The sequence below is a fragment of the Alosa pseudoharengus genome, unplaced genomic scaffold, assembly GCF_046254945.1.
Source record: "Alosa pseudoharengus isolate Yale_2024_CS ecotype anadromous, Long Island Sound unplaced genomic scaffold, YU_APseudo_1.1 YU_APseudo_1.1_scf_15, whole genome shotgun sequence".
Lineage (NCBI taxonomy): Eukaryota > Metazoa > Chordata > Actinopteri > Clupeiformes > Clupeidae > Alosa > Alosa pseudoharengus.
In genome coordinates this window covers 14917807-14932901 of record NW_027468620.1, presented here as the reverse complement: position 1 = coordinate 14932901, position 15095 = coordinate 14917807, and the positions used below count along the sequence as shown (strand labels likewise).

Genomic DNA, 15095 nt, shown 5'->3' with positions numbered 1-15095 from the left:
ATGGAGGCAGCAAAGCTAGGAGTTATTCCAGATGGGCAAGAACAAGGTAGGTGTGCTTGTCAGAACGTTAGACTGCACTAAAGCCAGACGTCACGTTACGCTAGAACAAAACTAAAGGTAACTTTAGCCTGTATAGGGCTATCAAGTTGTCCAAATGAATAGGTCATTGTAGACATTGTCGTTGTATTATTGCATGTGGATGTTGTTATGCTATGTAGGCTACTTTTTTGCTGACCAATGCACGGACCTAAAACGGACAAATATTGTTCACGAGTGAATTTTCTTATGGGGGGGGGGGGGGGGGGGTGATGGATGGGTGTGCGTACCATAGCATTAATTCCTGCAGGCGCCCCTGAGCGAAATGATGGTTCCTGAAGTAAATGCTGTTATCCTAAACAAAGAAACATTTAGCGCGGCTTTGAAATCTTACGTGAAAATCTAAATTAGGCTATTATGGTCTGGGTCCGGATAGGATCACGTCACGGTCCGGACTCGGACCGCGGTCCGCCATTTGGTGATCCCTGTTACATAGGTTCATGAGGAAAGGCTGTCAAATTAGTAGCAAAGCTAACTTGTGAAACGCATCACACTCAGTAAGCTATAGATAGCTGTTCTCAGCCAAAAGTGTTCAATTTGTATAGATAGCTGTTCTCTCAGCCAAAAGTGTTTTCATTCATTTCATGTTCTAGCTTTTAAACATTCTTCAAATAAAACAGAAATTCAGTGAAGTCTTGGGTAATAAGATTATTTTCTGTTATACAGTACATATAAGAGTTGTTAGATTAATTCAATAGAGTTCAGAGAGTAGTTAGTTGTGAACCTCATGCTTCATGCTTACAGCCGGTGGTTGGTTGGTTGGTTGGGGGGGGGGGGGGGCCTGGCCACCACTTGTGCATAGGGCGCATAATTTGGTGCTACGCCCCTGGTGGTCCTTATCAGTCGTGAGCATCACCAGAGGCAGCACTGCGTAACCTGCGCACCAGCAGCGCTTTTGGAGAGGTACCGTATCCTCAGGACTGACGTCTCGGAGGGATAAGTGCAACACTTGTGCCATGCGACTGACTCTCAATCAACCGTTAGCATAACATTTCAAAAGTGAACTAAATGTAGTTTCTGTTACAACAAAATTCAAGCAGATAGGGTGATTTACGCAGTCCCACGATAACTATATGGTTTGCGCTCAAAATATCTGCCATCACACGGTGCCATCATAAATGCTCTGTAGGCTATAGACAGAGAAAGTGAATGGGGTGTGAGTTACAGGGGGCTTCTTTACACCTAATGTAACAGGATCAGATCTATGTACTTATTTAGTCCCTGTTCCCAAACGCAATCTATGCGTTTCAACACGTTGACTAAAAATGCTCTGGCGCCATCTAGTGTTTACTACACCTTTTTCCTTTTGTATTTTTGCGGCCTCGCAGGAATAGTTGCAGTCTCCCGAAGGGGGCAGTGTTAACTTCCCCTACTTTACTGAGGCTATACTGTCACTCACTGAGAGACCATTCGAATATAACTACTGTACTACAGTACGGAATGATGCAGCTGTCTGTGATTCTATTTCTGAACAATAACATGTCATATGATTATATTACAGTGAAATTGTTTCCAGATTGGTCCCAGATTGCCATTCCATAAGAACGTTGGCTACATCCTAACTGAGTCATACAAGTACATCCCTGCTGAAAAAACAGCTGGAAACCAGCTTATGCTGGTAGCTGGTAGCGTTGGTCTTTGCTATATAGCTGGTAGCGTTGGTCTTTGCTATGTAGCTGGTTGGGCCACCAGTTGGACATGCTGGCGTGACCATCTGAGGAAGCTGTTCATGCTGGTGTGACCAGTCTGTCATGTGGGATACAGATGGTATAAGATGGTCATGCTGGTGACCAGCCTGCTAAGCTTGACATTGTTGGTGTAAGATGGTCATGGTTTTCTAAAATAACCAACATAAGCTGGCATGGCCAGTTAAACCAACAATGTAAGACTAGCAACACCAGCTACCAGCTTCAGGTGGTACGACAAGCAAAACAAGCTGAATTACCATTGTAAGCTGGTTAAACCAGCTGAATGTTTTCGCAAGAGTTTTGCTGGTCTAGCTTGTCAACCTAGGGTGGTCAAACAAGCTGGTTAACAAGCTGGTCAACCAGCAAACCACTACTGCCCCCTTTAAAGTGTCTTAGAAATTGTAATGCATTCTTGTTAAAATGCCAAAATACCATTCCACATCTTGAGTCACAAAAGCAGTGTCTCTGTTCATTATGTTTTGCATTTATTTTAATATTGGTGTTAGAGAACAAGCACCCAGGCACACAGACAGACCAAGAATTAGGCTGATCAAGTTGCCCTGATACTACACACACTGCAAAAGATCACCAAACATGTTACCATGTCTTTCTTAGTCATTTCTTGACGGCCTATCCACAAAATCTCTGTCCTCTAAACATAGTATTATATGATATTGCACTGATTTATATAAACTTTTGAAATAGAACATTTTGGTATAATCTACTGCCCCCTTTAAAGTGTCTTAGAAATTGTAATGCATTCTTGTTAAAATGCCAAAATACCATTCCACATCTTGAGTCACAAAAGCAGTGAGTCTGTTCATTATGTTTTGCATTTATTTTAATATTGGTGTTAGAGAACAAGCACCCAGGCACACAGACAGACCAAGATACATTATTCTATTGTAATGCTGAGATGAAAATGTTCTATTTTCTTTGGGATGCAATAATGCAAAGAGACTGGCGAGGTACATATGATGAAAAACAATTGACACACAAATCCTGGTCTTCAAATCCTTACCACTTACACAAATCCTGGTCTTCAAATCCATAGACATTAAGCAGTGCTTCTCTCTATGAAACATGATACATTATTGTTTATGTTGAGCTTCAGGAGATGCCATGACTTTTTTGGGGGGTTTCCGGTTCCGGCGCCGGCAAGAGTGGCAGCCTGCTTAGTAGCTCCGTGTCTTTGTGTTTGTTTCTACGTCTTTTCTTGAATTTCCCCTGGGGATCAATAACGTATCTATCTATCTATCTATCTATCTATCTATGACTTGGCATTCCATACCACAAAAACACTTGCAGTGGATGGGATCATGAAAGACTTTGAGGGACCATTAATGCGGCAAAGACATCTCTAACATAAACTATCGAACAGCTGAGTTATTAAACACTTAAGGTCACTTAAGGTCCATCTAAACACTCTTACTCTGGTTAATGAAATAGAGCAGTTTGTAGAAGATGTAAGCAAAAATCCATCCATTTCCATCCTGTTTAACGCATTGTACAGAGTATATCATTGGTAGCCATAAAACTCCAGGAAAGCACCAACAATGCAATTGCTATACAGTAGAACTCTTTATGCAAAATTCCAGTGGGCATTGAACATCCATATTATGATTGCCACACTGTACAAAATAAGCCTGGGACAGGCTAACATACATATTCATTGAGCTTCATGCTCATGTTAAATTATTCATGCTAACACTACCTAAGCCACAACATCCACTAAAGCCTTTCAGGAAGTCACACTTAGTCAAGGCTGTCCAATTCTGCTTAGAAACCTTTGGTCCTATGGCCTATTCCAAACCACTCTGAATCTCTGCTGGACAAACATGACAGACTGTTAGCTTCTGCTGTCTATCCTTCTCAATAAAGAAAAACAGACCCCTCCCAAACTAATTCCTGAATCCCACAATGTCAGTCTCCGCTCCTTCTGGCGACTAGGCAGCTGTCTCTCTCTGTCCCGTCATCTGTCAGTCATGCATAACCTCGTACTTGACCCGTCCGCGGCTGATGCAGCGCATGCAGCGCCGGTAGCAGCTGATGATGCTGGACTGGCCCAGCTTAAAGGCCATGGACATGATGGCCATGCCACTGATGATGAAGACGAACGTGAGCATGAAATACTTGGGGTGCGAGGGCACAATGTCGCCGAAGCCGATGGTGGTCAGCGTGATGAAGCAGAAGTAGAACGCGTCGAAGATCTTGAGCTCCGTCTCCCACAGGGGGAGCACCAGGCCGCCGAAGAGGATGTAGGCGAACACCACCAGCAGGATGAGGAGCATGGGCACGTTGAACTGGTCCATGTCGGTGCCGATGCCGTCCAGGTCCCAGAGGGCGTAGTTGGTTGTCGGCGCGCGGTTCAGCTCAGGGCAAGAGTGGCTGCGCAGCAGCGGGACGACATGGCCCAGCTTCTCACGCGCGATCAGCTGCTCGAAGATCTTCTGGTTGTTGAACAGCTGCACGGACTTGCGCTTGACCGAGGCCTGCGTGCGGAGCACCTGCCTGATGTCCAGCGGCTCGCGCACCACCACCGCGTGGCTGAAGGTGTACGTGCCGTCGGCCGGCGTCCCCTTGCGACTTGCCCACAGCCGCCGACGCAGGAGCCTCACCAGTTTGTGCAGGTGGTGGTAGCCCTGTGACAAGAGGCGTGCCAAGACGTCGCCCACGTCTGTGATGACCAGCAGCATGAGCGGGATGCCCACCATGGCGTAGAGGATACAGATCACCTTGCCGGGCAAAGTGACAGGATAGATCTCTCCATAGCCTGGGCAGTTCCAGCAGAGAAAAACACACAGGAGACAGAGTAATGAAATGGCATTGCAAAACCACTGCATATACTTTCTTACTCGTATTTGTTGCTAGCAACTTACACAGTAGTTTGAGCTAGTGAAATGATGGTGTGCTGTCTACAGGTGGGATTCATAGACTCTCTGTTCATACCCTTTCACATTTTTACATTAAATAAACACACATCAACATAGAAAAAAAAATGTGTAAATATCCTATTGCTAATGAGTCTTGCCAGGAGTGAACATTAATTGACCCCATGTGCTTGAGTAGAGCTGTGAGTAATTAGGGTCTGGTGCTCATAAAAGACATGCGAACATGCTGCAGACAGCATGTTCGCATGGCTTGAGGTAATATGTCCCCTAGGATTGAGGTAATATGTCCCCTAGGATGTCCTAGGCTGGGTGCCTGCCTGATCACAACCACTTTGGTTCTGGAGTCAGTTACTAGGTGGATTAGAACCACAGGTTTATGTAATCATGTCTGAATCCGAATACACACAAGAAGACAGTTATTGACATACAGAGAGCTTAAAGTGGTCACTGAAGGCCACCACCATGAACACATATTTCAGTCACACCTAAAGCAAAAAAACATTACTATTGATTGTGTGCCTCTCAACTACATAATCAATAATCTGCCTCTTTTATCAATATATGCCATCTCTTGTGAATAAATCCTTCGTTGTCGAATGACTACTGTATGTGCAAACACATGTTTGAAGACACTCAAACTGACAGCATTTTTCACAGAATTATTGTACCAATTTCCAACAGCCTAACGAACCCCCTCCCCCATGTTTTCAAATGGAATCCTTCCCTATGTACATGAGCTAAGGTAAAAAGTACTACAGCCATGGAGATTATTACTGTTTTAACAGCAAACACAATCTCCAAGGATACACCATCACTTGACTACCCTACCTGCTGCCAACTTTATATTTACAGAAGTATGACAATTAGAGTAATTGCTGTCCCTACCTACCATTTATAAGGAATGCTCATAAAAACATGAGTTAAAGCTTTCCCATTAATATAAAAGCATTCATATGGCAGTGTATTTATAATCAGTGGTTAAAGTGGGATTTGGCAGGTGGGGGAACCCTAAAATCCAGTGTCGGTGCAATGGCGAAAAATGACTCACTGTTGGACAACATATTGAGTATCGTGGTGTAGCAATACTTTTTGGACAAGAATTGCTAGCTTGAAAATTAACTCACCATTTATTTTTAACAATATGATCACGCTATGTCATTGGTATGAAAGAATATATTTATTATTAATTTATCTGAGGTGGCGGAACTCCGTTCTCCCCCCCCCCCCAACTTTAACCCCTGTTTATAATACATAATACTATGTTTTTCTCATGTAAATGCGTATTGCATGTAACTAGCTGAACACAAAAAAGTAAAGAGTCAAAACATAAATGGACTGCATTTATATAGAGCTATTCTACTACAGGCAAAGCGCTTAATTTAATGCCTCACATTTAAGCATTTATACACAAACTCATTTATACACTGATGGCAGAGGCTGCCACGCCAACATGCACATCGGGAGCAGTTTGCGGTTCAGAGTCTTGCTCAAGGACTCTTCAGGGGTTAGAAGGAGCCAGGCTTGAACCAGCAACCTTGCAGTTGGGTAGTAGCCTGGCCACGCCTACCTAAATCTCCTTTCAGGGAGATACTAGTCTGGAACACCGTAGTTTCCATCTGTTGGCAGATTATCTGCCCAATTAGTGACGAGAGGGGATGACGCTATTCACCTTATTCAGCCCCGCCCATTTTTTAAAATTCCACATTGTCTTTAAACTTCCGGTCAGCTAGCTACGTCTAGTTAGCTTCATTGGGATAACACGGCAGAAGAGGATAGAGAGGCTAACTTACAGAACAGCCGCTCCAAAGTCAGTTTTTTCCTAACTTCAGATAGGAAAGCTGTATAACAGAAATGTCTTAAGTCACCAAAATCCTAAATAAACGTTCCTAACTTTAGGATGACCCATAATATATGATGCCAGTCATCTCGATAGAGCTCTGCTATCTCAATGTATCGCAATGGATGTACTGCTCAATCGGAAGTTCGGAGACAATGTGGGCAAAGCTAGCGCCCCCATGTTTGCGCGCGGAATAAGGTGAATAGTTTCAAAATCAAAAATGACTTAGCAGCAACGCCTGCAAACATCAAATATTGCAGTCGGAAGAATGTGTACATTTATCTACAGAAAAGGAAGGCCCACATATATTGTTTCCTGACTGCCAATGCTGTTTAGTGTCAGTTTGTAAAGTTTAGACGAAGTAGGAAGTAACGTTATGAATCCCTGAATAATGTGATTGGTTAGGGTGGATCAATGATTTCAAAGTTAGCGCCTGTCGCGATGCAAGTGTTGGAAAGGAATCCCAATTGTGAGTGACCAGACTCTATTCACTTCGTGAATGAGTTTTGATTACCAGACTAACTGTGTAGAGCCTGACCTATTTGTCTCACGTTTATAACGGATGATAACTGTTTTAAAATTAAGAAAGGGAAAGCCATATGGGCAGTTCCAGCGTTATGGATGTGACAATGGACTCATATTGGTAAACAAAATGCCTTAGAGTGGGGGCAAAATTAGTATCAGTGAATTAATTTGCATAACTTTTAATGCAACCTCTGTCCTCTGAATACTGAGAAATCCTCAAATTTCATATAATCAATTGCATCCTAAGAATACAAGGCATTTTATCAGCGTTATGGATGTGACATGAAATGGACACACTTTTGTGAGAGATTACAGGTTTTCTACAAACTCTGTGAATTTTAAAGGAAACTGCCGAAACTATGATATATTTACCATGAAGGAGACTTGAATGAACACAAAAAGTGTGTTTTTGAAACTATGCGTCATTTTCGTAATGCATTATGTAGGAAAAACTGGCGTTATGGATGTGACGGTTTCACGTTATGGATGTGACGTGTCTGAACCAGTCCTCGACAAACTACATAAAACACATTATTAAGTAGTGAATTTTGATATGAAACAATTGAAATGGTAATCATGAAAAACTAGCGATAAAATTATTGCTTCCTCAGTGCCCACTAAGATCCACAGGAAGAATCAGGACAACAAGTAATTTAAAATATAAAAAAGAAATAATTTTTTTTCTTTTACCGTCATCAATTTTGGTCAGTGATTCCCGGGTTACTGAAACACCAGGGAACATGAAACTTGGTGGCCACTCCCCTAAATAACTAGCCCTACCTGAACCGTTGCACCCAAGATGACAAAATATTTATGGTATGTTAGTCTCAAGAGCCCGCATGAACCTAACCCATACCCACTTATTTGTGATTTGCACACATAAAGTACATGCACGCGCACATACGCACATGCACACACACGCACATACGCACACGCACAGTCGCACACATACAGACAGGCAACATGAATGCAGACACATAAACACACACACACAGGCACACATACGCATGTGGGCATGCAAACACATACGCACACACTCACACACACACACACATAAACACAGGCACGCATATGCACATGCACACACACAGACACACACACACAGACACACACACACACACACTCTTATAAACAAAAGCAAACTCAGATATGCACACACTCATTTACATGCACATGAGTTGCAGGAGTAGGAGAAGACAAATTGAGGAGTAGGAGAAGACAGCGTGATTTATTTTTGCGAAGAGAATATGCAGGACTGAGAGGCGGTCATATTTTGTACCGCTATGCGGTACATCTAGTTTATTGCTGCCCTTACTCATGTTACTCTGTGGGTATTAGCTACAGAGAACCTGACACTTCAAATGCTGTCATATCGCGTCACATTTAAAATTAAACTGTGTTAAGCAGACGTGAACGGCAGGCTGAACAGATCTGCAACAGAAGGAGGTTGCTATGTTAACTCCAGCTGCAAAGTCAGCCATCTTCACCAGCTAACACGATAATCCAGTTACTGTACAACATTAGTATGACAGTTACAGGAAGATAATCGCTCAGATTTTCGTTATTAGGCCACTTGAAAATAGGCTATGGCTAGGCTAATCACTGGAGGTATTTTAATATTATGTTTGTTTTGCTAATGGTTAGGCAAGGCCTCCCTGTGGTTTTGATCAACCTAATAATCTTTGAAATGTTTGAAATGTCAGTTGTAAACACTAAGTTGAAATGCGTTGAAACTGACATGCCACCAGAACAGACTTTTTATCGGCTTTTAGGTATAATAAAGTCCCCAGTCTTGTAAATTCACATTATGTAACATCCATAACGTCACATCCATAACGCACCATTAAAGGTTTTAAAAGTAAGAAAGGGGCACAATTTGGTCATCACACTTTACATTGATATAAATCAGCTTTGCACAGACACTATGGACATTGTCGCATCAACACTGTATGTGTAGCATAAACTTTTCCTATAAAACGTTATGGATGTGACATGGCCATGGAACTTGCTGACTTAAAAACAAAAGCCTTACAAATGTAAGGAGTTGTGCTCTTAAAGGCAAGCTGAGCATAGACATTGGTCTACCATTCCCTTGTCAATCTGGAATTTGTCAAATGACACAATTTGTTTGAACATTGGGTCCATTTATCCACTTTTGAAATATGTATAATATTACCATGTAAAAAGAGTTGTTTCTGTATGGTTGCACACCATATTTATGATGTAAAAAGAGTGTCATTCTTCATCAAATTCAATCAGATCAGTTACAAACAATAAAATATAGACCTAAATGAAGATTTTAACAACAGTTCTATTTGCGTATGCACAACTTTTTTTCCATGGTAAGGATGATCTTTGCATGGAATTGCCCATATACTGATCCTCATTTGGGCCAATTTGTCCTAGAGTCTGGTTGGTGGCCTATTTCTGCTACTTTATAGCACACATGTAGCTTCCACTTCCCCTTTTAAACACAAATTATGACTGCCAACTGGTCTTTTCAGTGTATTTCTGCACAGAACTGCTCGAAAAAAATAGGCGTCTTCTATTCTCTAGCTGGGTTGTGGTTGCAGCACGCTTTGGGACGTGTCTGGCACTGTGGCTGCTGTAACCTGTTAATATGGGTACCGGAATGAAAATGAACACGCAACGGGGCCGTTCTGCAGACGCAACGCAGGCAATGTTTACAAGCCTTAAGTCATATGAGAGTATGGTTGTTATCTTACATTATGGAATTTTCCTTTCCAAAAACACAAAGTATTGTAACTTGTTAATGTTGTTAATAGCGTGTAGTGGTTTTAGAAGAGATCCCGCACACTGTTAGCCTGACGAGCCAGACCCACATCAAGATGTAGGCCCTGGCAGCAAATGTAATTTGCTGCCGCTAGGGTGTGTCTAGATTTCTAGGCTAGCACACTGTCCATTCCACATGCAAACATTTATTTGTAAACATTTATAAACACAACGTTTCGGTCTCAGACCTTCATCGGGTAAATAGTGTGTAAAAAACACAAAAAAAGCAAATAAAAACACAAATGTATAAGAGCAGAATACCAGAATACCTGAATACCAGATAGAACTTTTCAATTCGGTAAATATCAGAGTACATTTTTACATTGTGCTTGTTAAAAATTAATATTGTCTGATTTATTGTTTATCGTTTTTTGAAACCGTCAAATATTTAAATCGTTATCGGCCTTAAAAATCCCATATTGGTCGGGCTCTATTACTGGGATAGTCCTCTACCTCCTGAGCCACCGAAAGAAAGGCCACAGCCTGAACTTGAGTGTTGTCCTGAATCAGTAAATTAATTTGAATTCAAGTAAAGAGAAGTTCTGGGATCCGTCAGTCTTAATCTAAAGATACATTTTGCACACCTGTGCTTCAGAGACAAACAACAATGGTTTCTGTGAATTGTGATATTCTACACCTTTCAGTTGTTTGTTAAAAGCCTTGGCACTATCCTTTACCGCATGGTGCCTTCCAATAAAGCCATAGCTATAAATCCTTAAGTCATATGAGAGTATGGTTATCTTACATTATGTAATTGTAAGGCTTGCAATAAAGCCATACTGTAGCTATAAATCTTTCTTCTTCAAAAAGGTGGATGACATGCTGATGCAGTTTTAGCCGTCACTTAATGCACTCAATGCAATGCCTACTGTATTGATCGGCGCAATTACATTCTTTTTGAGTCTAAACATCCTCTCCACGGTGGTCTGTTCACAGAAGTTAATGCACCGCATCTCCGCTTCGGGGCCGTTTTACAACCTCGACCGTGCATTAACTTCTGTGAACAGACCACCGTGTCGTCCATTATCCCTTACTTATATATCTTTAGAACCAGTTGGAATTTATATTCCAAGGAGGACTTTCATCCCATGATAAATGCAATTTACACTAGCATTGGTCTAGGTATATGTGTAAAAATCCGTGCAGCTCTTTGCTGTTCTTTGTCATCTATCATTGGTCCGGGATTGCTAGCTAAATTACCATCTCCGCAAAACCACTAACTGTGTGTGTGGGGAGGGGGATAATGGACAGATTGAAAGGAGGCTCCACTAAATCTTGCAGTTTCCTTGGAAGACTTTTAAAGAGATTTTTAGCTCCCACAACCGGAGGGAAATGTATCAAGATGGTTGGGAGGGATATTATGCCAGATACTCCACCTCTCATTACCAGCATGATGTTCATTCCACCCTTTCACTTCCTGGTCCTGTCCCCAACCTAGGCTGTTTTTTTACTGTCCGGGTGTACATAATGTCACAAGAGACTTTCCCAGACATTCAGACCAGAAATAATCTAGCTAGTAGTCTATTGTCTTGTCATGATCAAATAGAGACTTGACATTGAATAACAATATCATCCAGCAATTATTACATGCCTATATTTATAGTTTATGTGTAATAAACATATAATTCGGCAACTAATACTGACTATATTGACCATACCAGTTTTGAGACATCAATTATTTACATTTGAAATGTATTCTTTTAGCAACTGCTTTTATTCAAAGCAACGTACAACATTAGGAATAACAGTCAAGCTACAATGCAAAGGAGACCTAGGTAATTATAAATGCTACTTTAATAAATATTACTACCAAAGGGTGGGAGTACAGAAATCCATGTACTAGTCAAAGTATTTACTGTAAGTGTTAAGGAAATGCAGGTAGAAGGATGTAGAGAGGGAGGGAATAAGAGAAGTGCATGGTAAGGGCATGTTTGATGATTGACAGAGAGATTCTAAGGGTCATTAGGGGGAATTAGATGCTATTGTTTTTAGGTATGAGAGCTAAAGGAATTTGGATGTCATCACTAAAGAAATCTTTGAATAAGTACCTAACAATCCAACACATTTTTACCATCTGTGTAGTAATATATTATGATCAACAGTGAACAGTGTCAACGGATGCACCGAGGTTCAATAACACTAGGACTGATGTCTAGTTGGTTAGTTTTTGAGGTGTATGTAATTTAAAACCTTAATGAGAACTATTTGAGTGCTAGAAACCAGACTGAAAGTTGTCTGTAGCTGTTAGGCACGCTGTTTGACAAGTCTGTGAAACTTTTCAATATTACTTTTACTAGACTACATCATTCAAATGCAACTCTGCAACATCACCCTGTCTCTCTCTGTCATTAGAAACATTTGTCGATCGTCAACTAACAACAGTCAGTATCCATAATATGTATGATTCATCAATGACCTTTCCTCAACATTCCTCTCTCTTCAGTGACATACCCTCTCTGGGTTCTTTGGCTTACTTTAAAGTGAACCCACAAAGTAAACACACACACATCACCCATTAGCCTCACCACTGCCACCACCACCACTCTGCACCATTATACTCCAAGATTCTTATGAGATCATCAGCCGAGAGGAAATGGATCACTGGCACTGATCACATTAGAATTAGGAAGGTGCTGCGCTCCAGCTGAGAGTCTGCTTCCTGTGGGCTGGCACAGCAACGTTACACACACACACACACATGTACACGCACATGCGCGCACTCGCACACACACACACACACACACACACACACACACACACACAGTGAGTGCTCTCAGGCATGATGTCACACTTTTGATGTTTCACACAGTTCACACAGATGCCCTGTTAACAGGAAATATCTTACTGCTTAACTCGTGGCTGAATGTGTGCTGACACCCAGCCAATTCCTCGAGAAAAAGTGTTTAAAGATGCACAGGTCATCCCACACCTGAGTAATTGAGAACATACACAACTACTTCAATTAACCAATTACTTTGGTTAACCACTGCCATTCCTATGCTCAGGGCTGCGTGAACCTTGTGATACTTTCATTTCGGCGTTTTATGCACAGCTGAATTGGTACAGCTGTTGATAGCTGTGGTGCAGATTGGACATCCAACCACATAGAAGTTTTATAGCTTTGCCAAGCCCAACAATAATTTAGTCATTCACTCCAAGGATCAGATATTTTACCATCCTGCTTTCATTTGTAAAATAAAAGCAATTTTAGCAATTAACAGAATTAGCTCTGGGCAGTGACCATTAAAATACTGGCCTAGAGCCCTTTAAGAAACGTGTGCTTATTTGCATGATGCATTCTGAGTTATCAGAGGATGAGCGTAGTCATGGCAACTTTCTTCTGTTACAGAATCAACGATAACATGCAAAAGTTGAAAACTGAGGGCAGACTGGATGGGAGTCAACTGAAAAGATCATTCTCATATTATCACATGAAAATAAAAAATGATTACAACATGACATACTCCATGATGATGATGATGGCCTAGGGCCGAAACGTATGTTTGTTGAAGATAATGGTTGAATTAAGACTTATTAAGAGCTTTTTTTAAAGCAACACCAAAGAGTTTTTTGTACCTTAAAATAATGTTTCCAAAATCGTTTCAGTGGTTCATCAACTTGTAACAGAGTGAACGGCACTTCTGCATTCGCTTCGCAGCCCTCTATCGGCTATAACCGCACTATAAGTTTGCCAGATCGGGTAGCGGATCTGTAGTTCGATGGAATGAGACATAAGAAACTACAAATTTGACTTGCGTTTGATGTCGCAATACATTGTAGGCCTACTTTCATAAATCATGCAACATATTCTACTGTGGACATTGTTATTTGCAAAGCCGGTGCTGTATAAACAAATAGCGTGCGTGCAACAGAGGGAAAATTCTTTGGTGTTGCTTTAACTTGCACCCAAAGAGGACATGCATTTTTGTAGTTGAGCGCAACTGTTCCTGTGAATAAAATGACTTACCTCTCCTTTCGTTGTGTCAACATGAGCATTTAATGCTAGTGGTTTCACTTCATACAGGCTAAATGCACATAGACATCCTCTTAACATGCCTGGTTGCCATGAGTAACCTTGCGAGGAAAGCTCTCTGGCCAGTGACCAGTGCATAATGAACAAGCGCCCTACGCAAACACTATGCTGTTCTAGTCTGACCGATTTCCAGACAACACACACACACACACACACACACACACAGAAAGAGACAGACAACACACACACACACACACACACAAAAACACACACACAAACACACCATCTGCTATTAGGCTACTTCATTTGAGCTGAGCTTGTCACTGGTTAGGAAATGTCATTCATTTTTGAATAGATGATATTTACTTTCTGAGTAAACCAGAATGGGGGTTGTGCAAATGTGACACTTACCCACTGTTGTGAATACAGTGCAGCAGAAGAAAAGAGATCCATAAAACGACCAGTTGTCTGGATGCTGAAGCCAGATAGCTTTCAGCTCCTCCCTTAGCACCCTGTCAACGGCTTAAAACAATGTATCTGGTGTAATTAATTAATGTAATTAATTGAGATGGAACAAAAACTCACACTTACTGTAGGCAAACACAGCTCTGATGAAAATACCAAAGTAAGTGAACAAGACCTCTGAGGTCTGAGCAATAGCTAACTATAGAATAAAGTGTTAGCCTAGTTTAGTTTGATAAAGAGATGGGCCTAAATAGATGGCTAGATAACTAATCTGAGTTTAGAGTTAACAGACTTTATACACTACCTGATGCGTTTGTTTGAACCATTAATTTCAAGACGAATTCGTTGTATTCCTGTTGGTCAGTCAATTTTCTTCCTCCTTCAATTTTCCAAAACACCACAGCTCCCAACGCGGCATACGCGATGAGAGACAAAATCAAGAAAACGTGCGGGAAAAGTCTCCAGAAGATAGTGTAGCATCTTCGTCTTTCACGCGGATTTCCGTTTGTAGCCACGGACATGTTTATAGTACGAAGAGCAGAAAGGAAATACACTGCTCGTGGCACATGTGTTCCCGCATACCAGCAGCATCCACACGCGCACACCCAGTAGAGCGCGACAAGCGCGTTTCGCTGAATCTTCACCACCACTTGGGATCACTTCCTAGAGACCACTAGTGTTATGTGTTATTGACCCAACCTGTCATCATAATCATCCTCATCACTCCTCCCATTCGACAGTTGCTCCCGGTCAGGACACGGTCTATTACTGTAGGTGCATCGGTCTATTCGACGTTTGTTTTAATAGGCTAATCATAGGCTATTGTT

The 15095-nt window shown here is 41.6% G+C and overlaps 1 protein-coding gene across 1 annotated transcript; it reads right to left on the bottom strand.

Moving 5' to 3' along the window:
• Positions 1–2646: 2646 nt before the first annotated feature.
• On the bottom strand, positions 2647–14815 carry kcnk18 (potassium channel, subfamily K, member 18). Its single transcript, XM_076285050.1, is given in 3 exon segments — positions 2647–4557; positions 14215–14315; positions 14515–14815. Coding segments are annotated over 3 exon segments (1170 nt in total). The 5' UTR covers positions 14790–14815; the 3' UTR covers positions 2647–3763.
• Positions 14816–15095: the final 280 nt, after the last annotated feature.